The sequence below is a fragment of the Podarcis cretensis genome, assembly GCF_951804945.1.
Source record: "Podarcis cretensis genome assembly, chromosome: 8".
NCBI classification, from domain to species: domain Eukaryota; kingdom Metazoa; phylum Chordata; class Lepidosauria; order Squamata; family Lacertidae; genus Podarcis; species Podarcis cretensis.
The window spans coordinates 40,817,209-40,838,676 of NC_137177.1; the positions used below are offsets into that span (position 1 = coordinate 40,817,209).

The window sequence follows — 21,468 nt, forward strand, 5'->3', positions numbered from 1 at the left end:
GCCGCGAGCCAAGGAGGCCGTTGAGCGGCCGCCGTCGCCCGGCCTTTGCTTTGCCCTGCTGGGCGCTCTGCCCCGTCCCCTCAGGATGGTCCTCCGCCCCTCCCTCCGCCTGCCCAGCAACATGGTAAAGGGGATCCCCTCAGGAGAGCAGGGCAGAGAGAGCGGAAACCCCAAATGGGCCCCCTGTGCGGGGCTGGAACCGGGGGCGGGGGAGGACTCCCTCTACACACGCCCCCACACGGAGCGCGCTCTCCGCCTTTTTTTCAGCGCCGGAAAAGAGCGTCTCTGAGCATGTGCAGCTGGGGAGCATGCATCCACACTCGACAGCATCCTCGGATCCGAAGCATTATCGGAGAGGCTTCTTTTTAATACTGTATAGATTTAAAAAGAGCGGGTGGGGGAGGGGAATTCACTGGTGTGGTTATTTTAAAGGCTTAGCATCTGCTCTGAGCTTGTACTGATTTCTCCCCCACCTTTCACTTAGGAAGAATCAGAAATAGTTTCTGAAGCTGAATCTTCTGAGGAAGAGCTGATTCACCTGAATGTCGGAGGCTGGTGCTTCTCAGTTCCCAAAAGCAAAATCGCCCAGTTTCCAGACTCTCTGATCTGGAAAGAGGTTTCGGCTTTGACTCAGAATGAAAACGTGCGCCTGTTCATTGACAGAGATGGTTACACCTTCAGGCACGTCCACTATTACCTGCACACCTCCAAACTGTCCTTCTCCAGCTGTGCTGAACTGAATTTGCTGTACGAGCAGGCCATGCTTTTGCAGCTGACCCCACTATTGCAGGTACTGCCTTTCCTGGCTGTGGGTTGAAAACATGCTCTATTGCCCAAATAAGATGTAAGCTGTCAAAAGGCTGATAAGTTAGAGCCCAGTTTAATGGGACAACTTTCACAACAGTAGTTTCTTCTCTGGCTGCCCTGGAACTGTCCTTTTCGGACTGTGGAACAGTTTATAGGGATGGTTGTGCATCTCTGTCTGGCTGGGAAAGCAAGTGCCTGTGTCAGTTGTACAGAAACCTTGGCAGAATTAGAAGCCAAAGCAGGCAACAGCTCAAGTTAGGCTTAACCATGGGCTTAGAATGTGGGAGCTCCATGAGAGCCAGTGTGGTGTAGTGGTTAAGAGCGGTAGTCTTGTAATCCTGGGGAACCGGGTTCGCGTCTCCGCTCCTCCACATGCAGCTGCTGGGTGACCTTGGGCTAGTCACACTTCTTTGAAGTCTCTCAGCCCCACTCACCTCACAGAGTGTTTGTTGTGGGGGAGGAAGGGAAAGGAGAATGTTAGCCGCTTTGAGACTCCTTAAAAGGGAGTGAAAGGCGGGATATCAAATCCAAACTCTTCTTCTATGAGAACTCATGTGCTCCCAGCTTCATCTTACAACTGGGTTCTTTCCCACTACCTGTTTTTTACCAGCCATAAGCTGCTGTGGCTTCTGGACTGGCAAGCTACAGCTAATAATTTTCTTCACATTCATGATTTGAATCCCAATGTGAGTTTGTACACCCTGGTTAGGTGGCTAGTGTTAACTGGGTTTGCCAATTTGCATGTCTGGGTAGTGTGTGGTGAATGACAAGCAGAATACAAAGGAAGGAATCTGCATGCAAGAGGAGAGAGGCCTCCCTCATGCCAAGCCATGGTTCAGTGTTACATCTGAGTTATGTATTCAAGCTGGCAATCAAAGCACCGAGGCAGATGGAGCAAAGGCAATTAGATTGAGGAGCCTGAAGTCCAGGGAAACAAAAGCCCAAGAGAATAGTAAACTGGGAATTCTTTTCTTGTCTAGGCAGAAGCCAAAGCAGAAGCTATTTATACCTGGCTTGGCCCATCTGGAGGCCTCTTTATGCTTGCTTCACTAATGGGACTGTTGTGGGATCACCCTCCCCACTTTCCTGCTGTCTCTGAAGAGGACCCTGCAAGTCCTAAGCATACTATGGAGCATGATCCCTCCCCATCCTGAGTTTTCCACTTCTAGTTCTACATCCTCTATCCATGAGATAAGTTCCATTTCATTCAAGGGGATAGACTGGGCAGGAAAAGTTCTCAGTGGATTGTGCCTCCTGTGTCAGTGTTTTAAACCAAACCTAGGTGATGAGGATTTACAAGACCCACCTCAGTCTTCAGCTGCTTGCCTGTCTCACTTTCAGGCAATGAAATGGAGGGCACCAAGACCAAAGGTTGGCTTTGTTCTCAGATGAGGCATCACGGAGAATGTAGAGAGGGAAGGATGCCTATCAACAGGTGTGGGTGGGACCTGTCACATAGACATGTGGGTGCAAGCTGGTTGAATGAAGAGCTTCAGGGCTACTTAAAGCTGTTTTTTTCCTACAAGGCACAATGAATTGGACAGCAACACCGATTCATCATCTTCTTAAATTACTCAGTACCCTCATTAAGGACTCATCCAGACTGCCTTTGTGCTGTGTTTCTAGGCACAGGTCTGGACTTTAAAGCTGCATGTCTGAGCACTGTTGTTTTTTGTTCTGGCACTTTCCCCAGGAAAACCCACGTTTTACCGCTGAATTGGAACAAACAGCAATCAGGTTTTCCACATACTGTATTGCCATTTGCTCCAATTCAGTGGTAAAATGCGAGTGTTCCCAGATAAAGTGCTGGGACTAAAATAAACTGTTCTGACACAGTGTTTTAAAGTGTGGACCTGTGCCTGGAATGCACAGTGCAAAAGGAAGTCTGAATGAGCCTTATGACAGGTTATAATGGGTCAGCCATGAACTGTCTGAGTTGACAGTAATTTACACTTCTGAATAGGATATAGGTTATCTTTGCTAGGTTTCACGGGTCTGACTTGCCCTTTATTAAAAACATCTATGGCAGATTCCTCCTAGGCTTCTCCTGAAGACAGAAAAATAAGTTGGTTCCACTGCCTACATTGCTGAGCTGATAAGCAGTTATGCTGTTTGTTGCAATCACTCCCTTCTTCACACAATGCATAGTTAAACTATGGAATTCGCTCCCACAAGATGCGGTGATGGCCACCAACTTGGATGACAAGAGGAGTGGACAACTAAGCAGGACCTGAGTTGTTGCTGGGAGCCATAAGTGGTGTTGAGCTCAGGTTCTGCTTGCAGACTCCCTATAGGGGCATCTGATTGGCTCCTATGGAAATAGGGTGCTAGCTCTCTGGGCTAAGCCAGCTGCAAGGCTCTTGTGTTTTTCTGAAGCCTCCCTAGCTGAGCCTCTCCAGATGCCACCTCAGGAAAAGGGAGAGAAGCTACCTTCCCTCTTCCTCCTTAGTCCCTCCTTAATGACGGAACAGAAGCACATAAAAGGTTTGCCAAAGGGAAGCATCTTTATGAGCCTGAAAATAGCATCATATAGCTTAGAATAGCGCTTACATTGATGATGATGACCACTTGCTTATTAAAAACTTTAAGCTTTGCATTGCTTAGGAACTCTTACTTTGTACTGAAGCAAACATCATTGATGGCAGAGCCGAAGGACAGTATCCTGCTATGCGCACCATGCTGTATTGCAGCCCTCCTCTTTTAACGCTCCTATGATTTTGTTTAAATATAATGAAAATGCATGCTTAAGAGATGTTTGCCTGTCTTAACAGACCTTAGACAATTTGAAGGAAGGAAAACATAATTTACGTGTCCGTCCTGCGGATATACCAATAGCTGAAAGAGCATCTATGAATTACTGGAGAACACGAAAATGTATCAGCAAGCCTTCAGAATTTCCTCTTAAAAGTCCAGCATTTACTGGTAAAAGTCCATTGTAAGCAACTACTTAAGGTTAGACAGGACCAAAATGACAATTGTAGTGATCATCAGCAAACATCTTGGATAATTTTTATAAACTTCCCCTGGCTTCATTCAGCCCACATGTTCCCGTGGATTGAGTGCGCGTTAAGCCCAGGAGACGTGGACTCCAAGAAAACTCAGTCATTGCTTATTTATATCTCCCCATCCCTCAGATACATTAACAGGACTACCTAAAATATAATATTTATTTAATAACACATCACATGAATACATTAATATAAGCTTAAAGCAGCAGCCCTATAAAAGCATCAGCCAAAAAGCATAAACACCTAGGAAAACAAAGAAGCCTTTGCCTGATGGCACAATAACTTCAGAGTGGTCACCAAGTGAACCTCGGGGGGGGGGGGAGAGACCAGTTCATAATGTCTATAACATTATTAGTGTTTCACATCGAATGTAACTGATCCATAGAAAGGACTCTATGAACTGAAAGCTGAAACACTGTATGTACTTTTGTTACCCAAGAAAATCTTCAGTAAAAACAATTAAAAACAAAACCAGGTGCCATTGCTGAAACAGCCCATTTGCTGATAGCAACTAGCCATATCTCAGACGATGGGGGAACCCAGCGAAGGAACTCCAATGCAGATATAAGTGTAGAGGCAGGTGAGGGGACGGGCCATCATTCAAGTACCCTGGCCCTATGTCAAGAAGGGCTTTACAGGAGAGGACTAGTGGTGCAAGATGCTTGCAATGACTCATTCCAATTAAGCCTAGCAGCTGTATTCCCAAACCTTCAGAGGCAACCCCAGGTGGCTAGGTGAGCAGATTACAGTCATTCACTTTCAGTTACAATCACAAATCTCCGTAGGATTATAAAACGAGTTGATGTTGATGTTTAATTGTTTGGCTGCATTCCAAATCACTGTTCATCCTCCTAATAAACTTTTGCCTGACATTAATTAGAGTGCTGCCCCTTGGGTCATTTGCTCTAGAATGAGGCTTGCTTTATTTTTCACTCGTCTGGGTTATGACAGGATAAGTAGCATGCCCGTGAAGGCGCTGAATGTGGTTTGTTTGTTTTTTAAGTCCTCTGGAGAGAAATTAGCAGTTGAACTTAGGCACACTGCTAAGTTGTTTGTGACAAAACTCTTAATACAAATTTGTATAATTTTGTGAGAAACATCCCCTGAGAAACCAAACAGAAACCAAGTTCCTGTCACTTTTGGTCCCAGAGGCGTGATAAAAGGCAGCAAGGCACAAGACCAGATTCATTTTGCCCCCTAGAGGTAGGAGGCTGAACTGAAAGTTGATGCTCATTGACAAGAGAGAGTTGGGTCTATTATACAGATACTGCCTTAGAGTCACTGGTACATATTCCTGTAATTGAGCAAAGTCAAATGTTTTATTTACCCAGATGTCTTTTCAGTTGAATTGTTATTACTAATTGCCTTTCTTTTCTTAATTGTTTTCAATCTGTTTTTTATATTATATATTATTTTTACTACATTTTACCAAGCTGGGTACATCATCCTGGGTACTGTAGTAGAAAAATGATGACATTTGTTGTTTTTTTAAATGCTGTCTTTCTGTATTATAATTACTACTACTACTCAATACCACAAGCAACAAAGATTTTATAAAGCCCAAAATACCCCTATGTAATAAGAAAGGAGAGAGAAAATGTGTGTGATATATGGTATATATATATATATATATATATATATATATATATATATATATGAAAGAGATTATAATAACTGGTGCTATTTTTCTAGAAAAAGAGGTGCCGGAGCTCACAATGAACTTCTGCCTTGTTCTCTTAGAATGGCAGTGGTGCCAGAGCTTTATTTCCCTTCATTTTTAATTCCTTTGTCACATTTACTAAGATTTCACTATTACCTTTATTGAGTTTATACCCATTAAATATACTTCAGATTTGTAAACTATTATGAGTTTTGTTTAAATCAAATGGTGTATAAATTTTAATTAATTAATTAATTAATTAATAATGACCCAGGCTAATCTTTTGGCATAGATAATCCCAAAGCTTGCTGAAGATCAACAACTATGTGAGGTCAACTATTTCTTTGTATTTAATTTGCTGGGTCTAAAAAAAATGCAAATAGCATTAGCCAGCACAGATTATCATGAGCTTGATTTTAGCAGTTGGAATTTTTGCTCCCCTGCTTGCACCACTGGAGAATTTCTTCTCAGTTACAAATACCAGCTTCAGATGAGGATTTTTCCACAGGACTACAGCAAGGAAAAAAGGTTAAGCTTGCTTCCTAGCCTGCTGGGATTCCTAGTGATTATCAGCTGCAACAGCTGGTGCTATTTGCCTGGGATGTTGTGTGTAGACTGGGGTCACACATCAAACACTGAAAGCACATTGCTTCCCCCAATGAATCCTGGAAACTAGTTTGTTAAAGGGTGCTGGGAATTTTAGCTCCATGAAGGGTAACTTACAATTTCTAGGATTTTTTGGGGAAGCCATGTGCTTTCAGTGTATGGTGTGTGTGTGACCCCAGGCTCTGGATTCAGATTTCTAGTCCTTTATCTGCTGTCTCTGGTCTTCCTAGCTCCTTGCTGACATTCACTTTTTCTCCTTATTAGGATTACATGAGAAAGTCCCCCTAGGACTAATGGACACTCCATTGCTAGATACTGAAGAAGAAGTGCATTACTGCTTTGTGCCACTTGATATGGTTGAAAAATATCCTTCCTTGGTCAATGATGACAACTTGCTGTGGCTGTCTGACAATGCTGTGCTGATAGAATGTGAAAGCAGTGAGTTTCGCTTCATAGGTAAGCCTTTTCCTTGAGGAAGACAGCAGCAGGAGGAGGCAACAAATAAGCGTTTCCTTCTATTTCATTTTTTAAATTATTATAACACCCTTTCTACTACTAATATGCTACCAGAGGCAGTCTCAGAACCACAGGTCATGTTGGGGCAAGTGGAATATGTGGGAGTAGGATGTGGGTTCAGGTTTGGTTTTGGTCTTGGTGCCCTGATGGGTAATCTTCAAGAGAGTGGTGAATGGGAGTGCAACCCTGAACTTTCAGCGGCTTTCAATTATTGTTCACCACAGTATCCTCCTGGACCAACTCTATGAACTGGGGTTGGGTGGCACTGTGTTCTGCTAGTACCTATGGGAGCAGGTTCAGAGAATCGGGTTGAGGTCTTGCTACACTCTGGGCTCATCTTTGTGTTTTTCATTTTATAATTTCTAGCTAATTTTCTTCGCTCAGAGAAGATGCTTTTGCCCGACAACTTTTCCAACATGGATGCTCTGGAGGCTGAGGCTGAGGCACTGGGGATCCCCGAAGTCACAGAAGCAGTGAAGACCTACAAGAGGAACCCTGGTGTGGTTCTTAATTGCATCTTTCAGTGTAACTCATCTCTATATTAATAGATTTCAAAATAAAATGGGGATTGGGCCATGGGACTTTCACTGGATTAGAAAGTCAAGAGAGGTATAAAATATAATCAGGATTCTTAATTGTTCATTTCTCATTTGTACATTTCCCTTTTAGGAATCTACTCAGAGGGAACAGCTGACCTTCAAGGCATTGTGAAAAGCACCATGAAGAAGCCGCAAGCTGTTCAGGAAGCAGCAAGTCTTCCTTTGTTCCCAATGGCGCTTGGTCTCTTGGTCAAATATCCTGACTCTGCTCTGGGGCAGCTTCACATGGAGAGTACCCTGGATGGGAACAAGCTCTATATATCCGGGAACGGAGTTCTCTTTCAACATGTCATGTATGTCTTTTTGCACCAAAGCAGAACCAATTAGCTGTTAGTGTGCCTAAGACCACTGGGGTGAGGTGGGATAATTGACCTTGCACTATGCTCAAACTCAAAAGAGAGGAGCTTCTCAATTGAAGTTGAAGAGAGCATGACTGGGTCTTTGAGCAATTGCTGTGCCCCTAGAAAAACAGGGAATCATTGGTGGCTTCAAAATATGTAGGGAAATGCTTTGATCTTAATACATTTGACCATACACCTATTTGGTTTTACTTTCGTGTACTTTGATGGCATTGTTTGTTTGATGGTTAATTTATATGATTCTTGACCATGTTTGCATTCCACCAGCCTTAATTACTGTTCTTCAGGTGCACAATTGCAATTGAAGGTTTTAGGCACACTGATTTAAATAAAATTGGGAGTTGGGGTGGTGGTGGAGAGAATCCATGTGTAGCCAAAATAGTAGGAAAGAAATCAAATGGATATCTTTTTTTAAAAATGCAAAAATAGATAAAGTAACTTCTTCTAAGTCTATTCCCCCTTTTATCCAAAGGAATTGGTTAGGCACTTGCAGACTCCCACTTATACGGAAGATGTCTGAGCTTCCTGAACTCTGTGCCTATTTGGATCAAATGGATATCATATATGAGCCAATGAAGGATGCCTTGAAAACTTTTCTAAAACAAAAGGCACCTTTAGAAACCGTGGGAAAAGGTAACTCAGCTGTTACTAATTTGACCCTTCTTATTGAGTTTTAAGGGAGGGAACAATGTCTTTTTAGTAATGAACAACATGGAATATTGAAGCTATAAAAGAGCAGAATATGAAACGTTAAGTTTGAACCAATGGTTGTTACAAAATAAGTAGTCATTCCCCACAATGTGTTTATTGTCACTAACATTGCAAATTACTTTATAAGGAATATCATTGCATTTTATGTCCATAATACTCTGATTTACAATTATAGCAGCTCAATCAGAATTCCACACAAAAGTATATAACTGCATGTAACTGTAGGGATGTGAAGGCAGTCTGCCAGGTGTGCTCAGGCACACCCCAATGCTTAAAAATAAACCACTGCATATTCTCCAAGAGGCCTCAGGGAATATGTGTATCTTGTCAGCATTTGGCACATTCTCCAGGTGATATGCATAACCTCCAAGACACATCAAAGTGCATATTTTAGCAGAATTGTGTACACTGCATGTTTTGTGCATATCTTGAGAGCTATTATACATTCTCTGAGCAATATGCATTATATCCAAGAACATGCACACTTCAGCATAATCTGATTATTGCAGTGTACAAGTAACCTCAGATAATCTGCAAAAAACAGCAACCTAAGTAGGGACTTTAGTGGACTGTCTGTAAGCACTGGCGGAGGAACAGGGGTGCGGGGGGAGTGCACCACCCCTGGTGGCACAATCCCGGCGGGGTGCCATTGTGGCTGCCCCCTCCCTGTGCTGGGCGCCACACCCCCGGGTCGCGCGCCAGCCATGCCCCCCACCTGCTCTCCGCCGCCCGCCTTGCCGGAGCTTGAAGCTCCGCCACTTTCTGCAAGTGATGTAAGTGATAGCTGGCAACTGTGATGATTAAACTGAAGTTATTCTGCATATATATGCAGCAACTTTCTACACATAAGAACCCTGCTGGATCAGACCAAAGATGCATATAATCTCACATCTTTTTCTCGCAATGGGCAAGCAGATGCTTCTTGGAAGCCCACAAGCAGAGGAAAAAATGTTCCATTTGGATTCGTTCAAAGAGGCTCCCTGTAACTACTGATCAGTGGTTACAGCGAGCCCCTCTGAATGCATTCTCACAGCTGATTGGTGGTTACAGTGACCTTCTTTGAACTTTGGCAGGTGGCAGACACCTAATGTCAGGTGATTTACTGCTGTCAAAATTGGTCCACAGTGGTAGAATTGGAATCAGGCCCACTGGCTAGATCTAATTCCGCAATCTAGTTATAAACTTTCTGCCACAGTGTGCTGAAGTAAGACTAGAGCAAATTTTGACCTGCGACTGCAAAGGAGTCTTTGTAAGCATTAATAGAAGTGAGCAAAAAATGACATTATGTTGAATAATTGGCAATATGTGCATGAATGCTGAGCTGTAGGTTGGTATGGCTGTCATTGCCCATGGGCCAGCTGAAAACTGCCCTGCTCTAAGGGCAAATGGTGGGGAAACTTGCTTGAAAACTTGCTTTTCGAGTTCAGTAGATTATCTGCAGCTCCTTGCATGGGCAAAACATTTGTATATGAGCTTGCAATAGGGAGGGATTTTGTGGATCAAGGGTGTTCACCACATTGACAAAAGCAGCAATGCCTTTAAAATTGCATTCTGTTTCTCTTTCACATGCAGGCTGGGCAGCAGGACTAACAGTCTTTTCACTCCATCATATTGTCAAAGTGTATGTTGGAAGTCACTGGTACGCAACTTACTTGCAAACATTACTGAAGGTACAGTTCTTAAGAACGTGTGACATTGCCTTTCTTGCCTTTTGATAGTCTGAACCTTCAGGCCAATTTCCTAAAAGCAATGAGGTGCTTGCACTGAACTGTATCAGCATACTTGTGGGAGGTGGCACTAAACTTCATTTCTGCTAGCGTTTTGGCATGAAAGGTTCTGAGCTCACCTTGTCACACGCTTGCTTTCTATGGGCATCTTTTAACATGTCCCCCTCCCTACATCCTAGTGGAATAGAGTTGGAAGAGACCACAAAGGCCATCGAGTCCAACCCCCTGCCAAGCAGGAAACACCATCAGAGCACTCCTGAAATATGGTTGTCAAGCCTCTGCTTAAAGACCTCCAAAGAAGGAGACTCCACCACACTCCTTGGCAGCAAATTCCACTGTCGAACAGCTCTTACTGTCAGGAAGTTCTTCCTAATGTTTAGGTGGAATCTTCTTTCTTGTAGTTTGGAACCATTGCTCCGTGTCCGCTTCTCTGGAGCAGCAGAAAACAACCTTTCTCCCTCCTCTATGTGACATCCTTTTATATATTTGAACATGGCTATCATATCACCCCTTAACCTCCTCTTCTCCAGGCTAAACATGCCCAGCTCCCTTAGCTGTTCCTCATAAGGCATCGTTTCCAGGCCTTTGACCATTTTGGTTGCCCTCCTCTGGACACGTTCCAGTTTGTCAGTGTCCTTCCTGAACTGCGGTGCCCAGAACTGGACACAGTGCTCCAGGTGAGGTCTGACCAGAGCAGAATACAGTGGCACTATTACTTCCCTTGATCTAGATGCTATACTCCTATTGATGCAGCCCAGAATTGCATTGGCCTTTTTAGCTGCCGCGTCACACTGTTGGCTCATGTCAAGTTTGTGGTCAACCAAGACTCCTAGATCCTTTTCACATGTACTGCTCTCAAGCCAGGTGTCACCCATCTTGTAATTCACACCTCTACAGTACATGCTTTATTTACACATATATGCAACCTGTGTCTAGACCGAGAGAGCACAGAACATTCATATCCCAAGAGGTTCCTGTTCTTCCCATTGCTGCAGCCTCATGTTCCAAGAGACTCCAACATCCTGTCTGACCTTCTCTGCAGCATAAAATGGATTGCTTGCCTCATGCTCTAGCCTACCCATCCCTGCTGCCTCAGCTTGCAAAAGGGACATTTTTCCTGTTCACTTACCTCATTGCTCACAGCATTTCTGCCCCTCCCTCCTGAAACTCTGGACTTTTGTCTCTGCTATATCTCACCTCAAGGAGAGGCTTTCACCATTTTCTGTCGGGCCCAGAGTGTGTGTGTTATTGGCCTTCTTAATGGATTAATGGCTCAGCTTGACTCATTAGCCTAACTAAATCCAGGGTTTCCTGTGTTTGGCCCAGTTTAATCAAACTTTGATTAATTATAACTTTTACTAAATCCAAGAGTTATGAGTGGTTTCCGCTCACAAACTCTGGCACCCAGAACCTATAATAATACATTTTCCTTGTGGAGTAGAAAAGTTGTAAGGGTTGTTTCATTGTGGGTGAGTGTGGGCAAAATAGGGCTGCTTTCTCTTTTAAACAAGTTGTGCTTCTGTTCTTCTTTATGGCATTGGTTTGTTTGTTTTTTTGCCAGTTTCCAGAGCTGCTGTCAAATAGCAAAAAGGTGTATTGGATTACTTATGGTCAGGCTCTCCTCATCCATGGAGATGGACAAATTTTTCGACACATCCTTAACTTCCTTAGATTTGGTAAACTCTTCTTGCCTTCTGAATTTAAGTAAGTGAAATGGTTGCCATTTCCTGTGTTCCTAACATGGTCAGGTCATGATTAATGCAGCCTTCTCAACCAATGCAGGACAGCCACATGGGCTTTGTCAATTGGAAGTTTATGCTTTGGCAGAAGTGGTCTTTGGGTGGAGGGGCTGCAGCAAGTCCTCCAGCAATCTTAAACTCACAGCCACTATTCAGTGCCACCCGTCAAGGGAAATTGGCCTAGGCATGTCCCATCTGGATGCCTCCTTCCTATTAGACAGAGAGTGGAATGCTGGCTACTTCTCATAAAAGTCCATATTCTGGTGCTGTGTGAGGGATACATGTAGTGCTGTCCTGTGGAGGTGCCAGTTTCCATCTACTCTGCTTCCAGCTTGGCACTACAAAGGAACTGAGGTGGAGCCTCTGTTTGCTCAAGTCTCTTCAGCTGTATCATGTGATCCCGCCTGATCTGGATAGTGGGTGGAAAATATAACAACACACTGGGCCAGTGCGGACTTTCACAGTAAATAGCCAATGTTCCATTTTGACTCACACCCAAGATTTGGTGTGAGTTTGCAGCAGAGTGTAAGGAGGAGAAACCTGTTAGCTCTTGAGGGAACATGTGCCACCCTGATATTTTAAGATGAGACATGAGCTTCAACACGTTTTTTAGAGCACCTGTATTTGAGTTACACAGTCTTGTTTACTGCCAATAATGTTTTTACAAAGTTTGACAGGGCTCTCTGCGCACTTGATTTGCATAAACAAGCCTTGAGTTTTGTTTCTAATTGTCAGAGAATGGTCTCTGCTGTGCCAGGAAGTGGCTGCGTATCAGATCCCTTCTCTTGTCGAGGCTCTTCATCAATATGACACATACAGGTATCCTCAGTTTCTTTCTCCTTTATCTTTTAAAAAAATCACGTATCAACCAGTGATGTTCAGGGGGCATGAGAACTCCCTCTGGGTGGACAATAGGCCAGAATTACAGAAATCCAAAGCACATCTACAAGCCCCTCCCCTGTAGTTGTTTGTCCCTGAATGCCCTCTTCGTGGTAAACAGCTGGGAGGCAGTTTTAAGCAGGGCTGGGGTGGGGAGTTTGGTAGGAAACAGTCTTTTATCTAACACCCCTGGCCAACCTCGTTGCCCTTTGTTCCTGAATGGGATGTTTGTGGCATCAGCACTGTCAGGCGCAAAAAACCCTGCTTTTAAGAATGAGAAGGCATCAGTACAATGAGGAGGTTTCGGAGGAGAGATTTCTTTATCTATGTAACTCATATTCTACCTTTTTTGCAGTATAGGACCCAAGGCAGCTCACAGTACAAATTAAAACAAATACTGCTAAAAATACACAGCATTGACACAATACAGTGGTACTTCGGGTTACATACGCTTCAGGTTACAGACTCCGCTAACCCAGAAATAGTGCTTCAGGTTAAGAACTTTGCTTCAGGATGAGAACAGAAATCGTGCTCTGATGGCGTGGCGGCAGCAGGAGGCCCCATTAGCTAAAGTGGTGCTTTAGGTTAAGAACAGTTTCAGGTTAAGAACGGACCTCCGGAACGAATTAAGTACTTAACCCAAGGTACCACTGTACTTTCATGACATGCCTAATTTTATAAACTTTTATTATGTTGCCTCTTACTCACCTTTTCTCTAAACTAAAAAGTCCTAAACATGACAACCTTGCCTCATAGGAGAGTAATGCTGCACCCCTTTCTCAACTTTGCAATAACTTTTTTGAGGTTATTTTGAGATTTACATAATGGCATTAAAATATCAGCACTTTTATTTCCAAATCCTTTCCTGATTATTCCTAGCACGGAATACATTCTTTTCACAGCTGAAGCACACTAGGTCAACATCTTCGTCAAACTATCCACTAAGTTCTCAAGGTCTCATTTTTCCACGAATTGATACAGCCAACTCTTCCTCCTCTTCCTCTAGCTTTTGCTCACAAACTGCTTGAAATTTCTACTTCCCCCCTCCATTTTTTCAGTGTCTACATCTTAATACATTTTGAAGATGCAGGCAATATTCTTAAATACGGAGGCAGGCACACTACCTCCAGAGCCATGGCTGACTTCACAGATGATTCTTGTAATGTGAAATGTTTTATTTACAGGTTATGGGTGCAACAACAGGAAGCTCAAAGAGCAGCTTTTCCATTTAGAAGTCTTGAGATTGCAGTGCCAGAGAAAGAACAAGATTCTGGTGAAGAGCCTCAAAATGTAAGGTTATTCTTCACTCAATGTTATCATTAAGAACATAAGAAGAGCCTGCTGGATCTGGCCACTGACCCATCTAGTCTGGCTTCCTGCTCCCACTGTGGCCAACCAGATGCCTGTAAGAAACCCACAAGCAGGACCCAAGTCGCCCCTCCAGTGGTTTCCAGTAACTGGCATTCAGAAACAAACCTACCTCTACCCATGGAGGCAGAGCATGACCATTGTGGCTAGTAGCCATTGATAGCCTTACCCTCTTTGTCTAACCCTCTTTTAAGGCCGTCCAAGTTGGCATTCATCCCTGTGGTTTAGAATGAGTCTACCTTACAAACTTCTAATGTTTAACTGTCTTAACTTTCTTCCAATCATTTCTGCAAGGTTCTGTAATCCTCAGCATTTCTCAAAGAGCCCAATTTATTATTCACCCTCCAAAGATACAAAAGCAGCTGCCACACCTCATAAAATTATAACAGAATCCTGTTATATTGCTTCTAAGAGAACTCAAAAGCAGGGTACTTAAAGCAGTTGGAAAACAGGATACATTGACGCTGCCAAATTACACTCTATCTTAGAATTTTAATGGAAAATTTCCCTTTCCCTTTCTTTTCTTTTTTAGCACTCCTATATTGCTGTGGATTTAGACCAATGTGCCAATAGCTGGAATATATCTAGAAATACACAAGACCTGGAAGAAAGAGACAAAGTGAATGAAAAGTCCCCCCACATTTCCCCAACCAAGGCATCAAAGCGAAGAAATAACTGGGAAGGATATAGCCAGTCCACAGATGGGTGGGACAGTTCCTGCTGTTTCAGACAGCCTGAAAGGAAAAGAGGAGCAAAAGGCAATTTAAGCAAAAAACCTGAAAACAGAGACACTCCCATCCAGAAGCTCATTTCCCTAGTGCAGGGATGGGATATGGCGAACTATCGGTGCAGTGAAGCTCAGCAGGTGGCAACATCCAATGGTGTCAAAGTGGCTGAAGAGCCCGAAAGGAGAGTGCCTTGCAATTTCCCACCAGCCACTTGCTTTGGGGTCACCAGTCCTGAGCTCACAAGTAATGGGCAGCTGCCGAAAGCTGGGCAGTGCCTGCTGGGCATCCCGGCTTCTGAGGCGTGGCTTGTCAAGATTGGAAGACAAAGCATTTCTGAGGAGGTTTCTTCAGTGGCTGAAAATATTGCAGCCAAGGAACTGAGTGGCCAGAAAGAGAGAGAGAAAGGTGAATTTGCTGCTTGTAAATTAGCGCTCTCTGAGGATGTCAGGAACAAGGAGTGCCCTCCTCTTTTTCTCCCCCCCCCCAAAGCAGGGATTGCTGGGACCTTTCCTTTCTCCTTGCCCCTTCTGCCTATACATAATGGCTTCTTGTTCACAGAGGTGTGGGATTAGTGATCAATCACCTCTTTATTCATGATAGAGAGGGGTTGGTGTAGAAGCAGGTGGGGTGGATATTATCTCATTGTCATGATCAGGCCACTTCCTGGTGAAGTTTGGTCTTGCAATGATTACTCCTGTCTTCAGCGGTGGGGGACCTCTGCTGGTCCACCCTTGGAGGTTGATGGCTTTAGGGGATTTTTCATTGGGTAGAGCAAGTGATCCTATTGAGGCTCTTGTTTCATTGTGGAACAGTGAGATGACTGGGGCCTTTGACACAATTGTTCCAAAAGGTCCTCTTTGGCACCGTGGAGACCACTCCCTGGTACTGAAGAGCTGTGGTTGATGAAGTAGGCTGGATGAAGACTGGAATACAAGTGACAGAAATCAGTGCTATAAAAAGAAAAAATGAAAGAGGAAAACAGTGATTAACTTCTCCTCCTGCAAGGAGCATCTAAGGGGAAAATCTTCATGATTGTTGCTCTGTGTTTAACAATTAGAGGTAGAAGCTGCAAGTCAGCTGCCTCTGTGAAGTTGCTGTTTCGAAAGCCCACTTGGGCAGGGCCTGTTCTTTAATTGCTTATGGGGATCCATGAACTGGTTGCAGGGATCTTTAAGGGATTAAGTCTCTAGCGTTTGTATGCAGAAAGAGGAAGGTTAGCTATTTCGGCAGTTGTTCTTCTGCTTGTTCCCAGGCTTCTGCAAGTTCATGCAAGCTCCACGGTTGCCATAGAGGGCTTATTTAGCTGATACTTTGCCGTGAAAAGTTGCTTGAATTGTTCAGGACTGGGCTATTAATATCTGAATAGCTTCATATTTATTTATTTTAGGGGCTTTTATCTCATACAATGAAAAATGTAACACACCCATCAAACAGCATAAAAAGAGTCAAGAGTTGGATGGTAAAGCATAAATAAAGGCCTGTGTGAACAGGTGTGCCTTAAGTAGGCAACTGAAAGAAACTACTGATGATGCCTGCTTAATATGAATAGGCAAGGAGCTCCAGGCCAAGGTGCAGACACACTGAGTTCCCTGTGAAAACATCATGTGGTACCCTTCATAATGCCTCTATGCTGGGCCGCTATGAGGGGCAAGATGGTCTCTCAAGGCAGCTGTTCCCAAAGAGAGGTCCTCATGGATCAGTAACTGGTTAAGAAATAGGAAGCTGAGAGGAGGACTAAATGGATAGGTCTCCCAATGGAGCGATGTAGAAAGTGGGCTCCACCAAGGATTGTGACTGGGGGTTGTGTGTTTTACTTTCTTCACTCTAGAGTTAGGGATGAACAGTGAGGTTGCCAAGTTTGCTGATGATACCAAATTGTTCAAAATGTTAGAATAGAAGAGGATTGAGAGGAGCTGTAAAAGGAAATCAATTCATAAATAAGCTTAGCCTAACCCCAAAACTGCGTGAATGGGCAGTAAAATGGCAAATGAAATTAAAAACAAGTGTAAATTGATGCATGTGGGATCAACATCCCCACCTTAATTTCACTTATACTCAAATAGAACCAAAACTGGGGGTCACTGATGAAGAATGAGACCTTGAGGTTGTAGTGGACAGCTTGATGAAGGTGTTGATTCAGTGTATAGCAGCTGTGGAAAAAGGCAAATTCCACATTAGAGATGATAAGGAAAGGGATTGGGAATAAAACTACCAAATATCATAATGCCATTGTACAATTTCATGGTGAAACCACCATGGGTTTAGTGTGTATAGTTCTGGTCACACCTCAAAAAGTATATTGAAGCACTGGGAAAGGTACCAAAAAGGTAAAAGGGATGGAGCAACTGTCCTATGAGAAGGGTTACAACACCTGGCACTTTTTAATTTGGGAAAAAGTGAATAAGAGAGAATGTGAAAGAGGTGTGCACATGCTGTGGAATACATGGGGTGTAGAACTGGCCACAGAATGGTGCCTCATTGCATTCCATGTCTAATACGACTTCCTAAATTCCATTGGTAGATGCAAGTCAGGGTGAAACATCTGATAACTTTTTATATATGCCAATCAATACATATGTCATGTTAACAATTTCTACCCATTTCTGCCCAGGGACATTCCCTGAACAAAGCAGCAGTGCTATCATGGATGAGCCCCATGGGGACACTGGCTTGATTCTTAAAGTGGAGCATCCTCCGATTGTGGCTTGTGATGGTTCCTGCTCATCTCATGAAAGCAGCATTCTCTACAGCACACACCTGGAGGACATGAAAGTAGCCAGTGGCCTAGCACACCCCCTGGCCAAAGGTACTGGGGATGGGAAGGAGAAGGGCAGGGCTGAATATATCTCATCTGCTTTTGCTCTGAAGGGCGGGGGTGGGGGGGAGGGACTTCCTCAAAAAATAGAAACCCCCCGATTCTGTACCCAGAATCTTCACTATTTCTCCTTGCAAAATGAGAAATTACTGTATATTTTGACAAGAAGCTCCCACTCTTGGAACCATTCCCGTAACAAAGATCTTGCCCTGTTGAGTTCAAGAAAAAAAAAGGTTATATTGTGAAGGTTATATTGTGAAGGCCTTTTCTATTGTATTTCAGTGGGGTAATGGTGCTTCTTGAACATCAAATAATGCCACAAGTAGAGACTAGCTCTGAGCTGTATAGTGTCCAATAATACAATTTGGTAAGACTATTCAGTGTATCTGGGATTTTCTACTTGGGCAGTTTGGTTAGTGAATGTCATGGGACTTGCATCTTGCTTAAGTCCTTGAGAGTGACCTGCTCTGCTAGGCCCCATATGCTGCTGCAGTTGCTCTCTTCTAGAGGCCCACATGGTTGGATTGTTGGCATCAGTCAGCAGTGTGGGTTGCTGAATAAAACAGCTTTGTCTTCAGGCAGATTATGCTAGATTAATGGTCTTCAACCAGTGGGTCAGGAGCCACAACTGGGCTGCAGTTTGATTTAAGGAGGGACACAGCAGCAGCAGCACCATGCAAAGATTTGACTAAAATATGAGAAATGGCTCCCTAAATGCATATTTTTGTTAAAAATGAAAGTAACATAGAAACTTGCTTCATAGTAGGGAAAATTGCTTTGCAAAAGTATTAGGGGGAAATGTATACATTGGGAGAAATTCACACTACAATGCCGTTGATTTTTTTTTTCCAAACGGATAAGGAAATATAGAGAACCGAATTTAAAACTGAGAAACTGAGAGAAATAAAAATTGACAGGATCCCCTCCTCCTCACGTTTCCAACTTGCCTTGGCTAGTTTTGCAGTGGCACTAGAATACTTGTGGATTGTGCTGTGACTAGCTGGACCTGTGGTGAACCAAGGATGTGACTCCTTGGCCACACTGAGTTACAGGGCCAGGTAGGAACCATGGGAGGTGGTGCCACCAAGTCAGAAACAAAATGCCCCAAAGCCAAACCAAGATCAGTGTAGGCGGTGCTGTTTTTGTACTCAAGAGAGGGTGATGAGGGAGACACTGAAGGTCTGGCAAAGAAATGGGTGTTGATGGCACTCCCTAATTCTTTCCACTTATAGATATTGTCTTTCTGAGCTTTCCATTGTCACAAGAGGAGATTTTTTATGCCCGAAAGTGCCACTGCTTTCTCACCGATGTCATCTTGGATTCCATAAGGCAGAAGGACCCCAAGAAAATGACTGCCAAAGTCGAGCTGCTTGTGCAGAGGCTGTGGGTAAGAAGACAACATGGCTGCTCTTGGGCTTATAGAGGTCTTGGGTGCCAATCCCAAAACCATGTGGTCTCTTGGCACAAGCTCTGCTCGCCTAGGGCATGTCACCTGCTGAGACCTCCTTCCTATTCTAACAGCTTGCCTGTGAGCTCTGGAAATATTTGGAGACCACCAAAAGGCAATAAGCTTTGCCCTGCCCTCATGTCTCCCTTCTTCTAAAGCTTCTGTGGAAGAGAATCCTGCAGCCATTCCTGCCTGCCTGGTCCTGGTCCTTCACCTCCCCCCCTTCCTCACAATCCTGCTAACTGCTCTTCTACGCAGTTGGCTCTGGAAAATGGTTGTTGTGTGCCCTCATTTCTTGCAGAGCCTAGAGATCACAGCTAAGGAGTTTGTGGCTGACTTGCTGAATGTGGCGCCCTTTAAAGCAGATAGTCATGCTTGTGAGAAGTTACTGAAATGGATTGAAGTAAGTGCAAACTATTGATTTGCTTCCTTTTGTAGTGGAGGACAGGGACTGCTGCTGACCCAGAAAGACCAGGCTCTCGCTGCTTGCTTTGTGACTTCCTCCATTTGATTGAATGGGGGGGGGGGGAGGGAGAGCCTCAGAACCCACAGTGTCAGCTTGGATAACAGGTTAATGTTTGAGCAGAGCTGAATGAAATTTGCAGGCACAGGAGCTCATTCTGAGGATATGAACTCTGCCAAATTAGTTCAGGATTTCACTTTTACTGAGTCCTTACTTTCTACTGTGAGTGTTCTTTAAAAGACAGCATCAACAAATTATGTCACTTTTATTTCTTAGAAGAATTGGATGAAATTTGAAAGTCTAAATGTCAGGTAAATGGGTGCAGGGTTTTTTATTTTGGTAAGGGGAAAGTTTCTTTTTAAAGGATCCCTTTACCCTATGGGGCCCTCACACCTCCTCAAAGCCCAGTGCCTTGCTTACCTGGTTTTGGAAAGGTTGCATGAGGGCTGGGGTGTGTGTCAAATGTTGCTGAGGGGCACCAAAAAAAGCCTCAAGGGCTGCGTGTTGGACCACCGTGCACTAGCTAGTGGAACAGGTGGAGAAGGTGGCCAGTAAGCCTGTTGTTCTGCTGGACCATCCACATCCAGGGGTGTCAGGAGGACCTGGCCCAAACTATCCTAGGTACACCTCTCTTGTCCACTAACCAGTGTTCCTGGGGAGATGCTGTGGAGGGCAGACATTGGTTCAGAAAGTGGGGACACACACCATCTCCCTGTTAGTTGTGGTCCTCAAGCTGTTTTTGGAGCCACAGGGCCCTTGAATGCTGCCAAGGCCAGCCACAAAGAGCAGAGAAACAGCTTGAGATCTGTTTCTTATGTGACCCAACAGTACTTGCGATTGGAAGTAAAAAAGAATAGCTCCAGTAAAAGCGTTTTCCAATTCAAAACAGAACTGCATACCGACTCCTCTCCCTCACCCCTCCACCTTCTCTAGCATTTCCCATTTTTGCAGACGTTGAGGTACAAAATGTATCAGATTAGTTGGATGGGAACACCCTTCCAAGGCTTTGAGGTGGTTCTGATGCTTGGGGGGCCGGTTTGCTTTGCCACAGACTGTTTTGGAATAACTTTTGATTCTCAGGGAGTCTGGATACTTCTGAAGCAAAGGGAATCACCTTGGATTTGTGCCTCATTGAAGATGTTTGCATACAATTACTAAATTGCATTCAACCTTTTCATGCCCGAGTCCATCTTTAATCCTGACCTGCAGTGGAGGGAGTAACTTCTAAATTTTAAGCACGTGTCTCCTGAGTTTGGGTGGCCTTCTATCTGGACACACACACTTCAGCCAGTGATGGACTTTGGGCTCTCAAATTTCAGTGGCACCCTGTGTGACACTAAAAATTGCTGACCCCCCCACCTCTCACACTCTGTTCTACAGCATTGTTGTGGCGCCCCCTGCAGCATGGCTGAACCAGTTGCGCTACCCTAAAAGTGCCTCTGCTTCAGCTCTGAGTGTCTGGCAGCTGGTTCAACAACTTAACCCTGAAGGGAGAATGTCATTGCCACTCCTTGAGCTGTTGCTAGCCTATTTGTTTTTCCCTTTCAGTTTACTCTGCCATTTGCCTGGAAGTACAGTTGCTGCATTGACCTGCTGATAAAAAAAGGTTACTTTCAATCACTCTCTCATTTTGTCATAGGGAAATATTTACAGAAACCTTAATAAAACTGAAATCCTTTGTTTCCACCGTCCAGATAAATCGGCTGCTCCCTTCATGTGTACAGTGGTGCCCCACAAGACGGAAAACTCGCTAGACGAAAGAGTTTTCCGTTTTGGAGGTGCTTCGCAAAACGAATTTCCTATGGGCTTGCTTCGCAAGACGAAAATGTCTTGCGAGTTCCTGCGGGTTCCCCCCCCCTTTTTCTAAGCCGCTTATCCGCTAAACCGATAAGCCGCTAAAAGCCGCTAAACCGCTAATAGCGCTAAGCCGCTAAGCCGTCAATGGGCTTGCTTCGCAAGACGAAAAAACCGCTAGACGAAGAGAATCGCGGAACGGATTCTTTTCGTCTACTGGCAACAGGAGCCATGTAGAAACT

General features: G+C 44.1%; 1 protein-coding gene across 1 annotated transcript; it reads left to right on the top strand.

Moving 5' to 3' along the window:
* Positions 1–6: 6 nt before the first annotated feature.
* Positions 7–21,131, top strand: KCTD19 (potassium channel tetramerization domain containing 19). Its single transcript, XM_079985868.1, has 16 exons — positions 7–124; positions 485–790; positions 3,579–3,729; positions 6,346–6,537; positions 6,964–7,095; positions 7,267–7,489; positions 8,028–8,188; positions 9,839–9,936; positions 11,555–11,697; positions 12,468–12,551; positions 13,796–13,901; positions 14,512–15,112; positions 17,319–17,513; positions 18,755–18,909; positions 19,271–19,372; positions 20,981–21,131. The coding sequence occupies exons 1-16, from the start codon at positions 86–88 to the stop codon at positions 21,092–21,094; spliced, it is 2,802 nt and encodes a 933-aa protein (XP_079841994.1). The 5' UTR covers positions 7–85; the 3' UTR covers positions 21,095–21,131.
* The last annotated feature ends 337 nt before the right edge of the window (positions 21,132–21,468 follow it).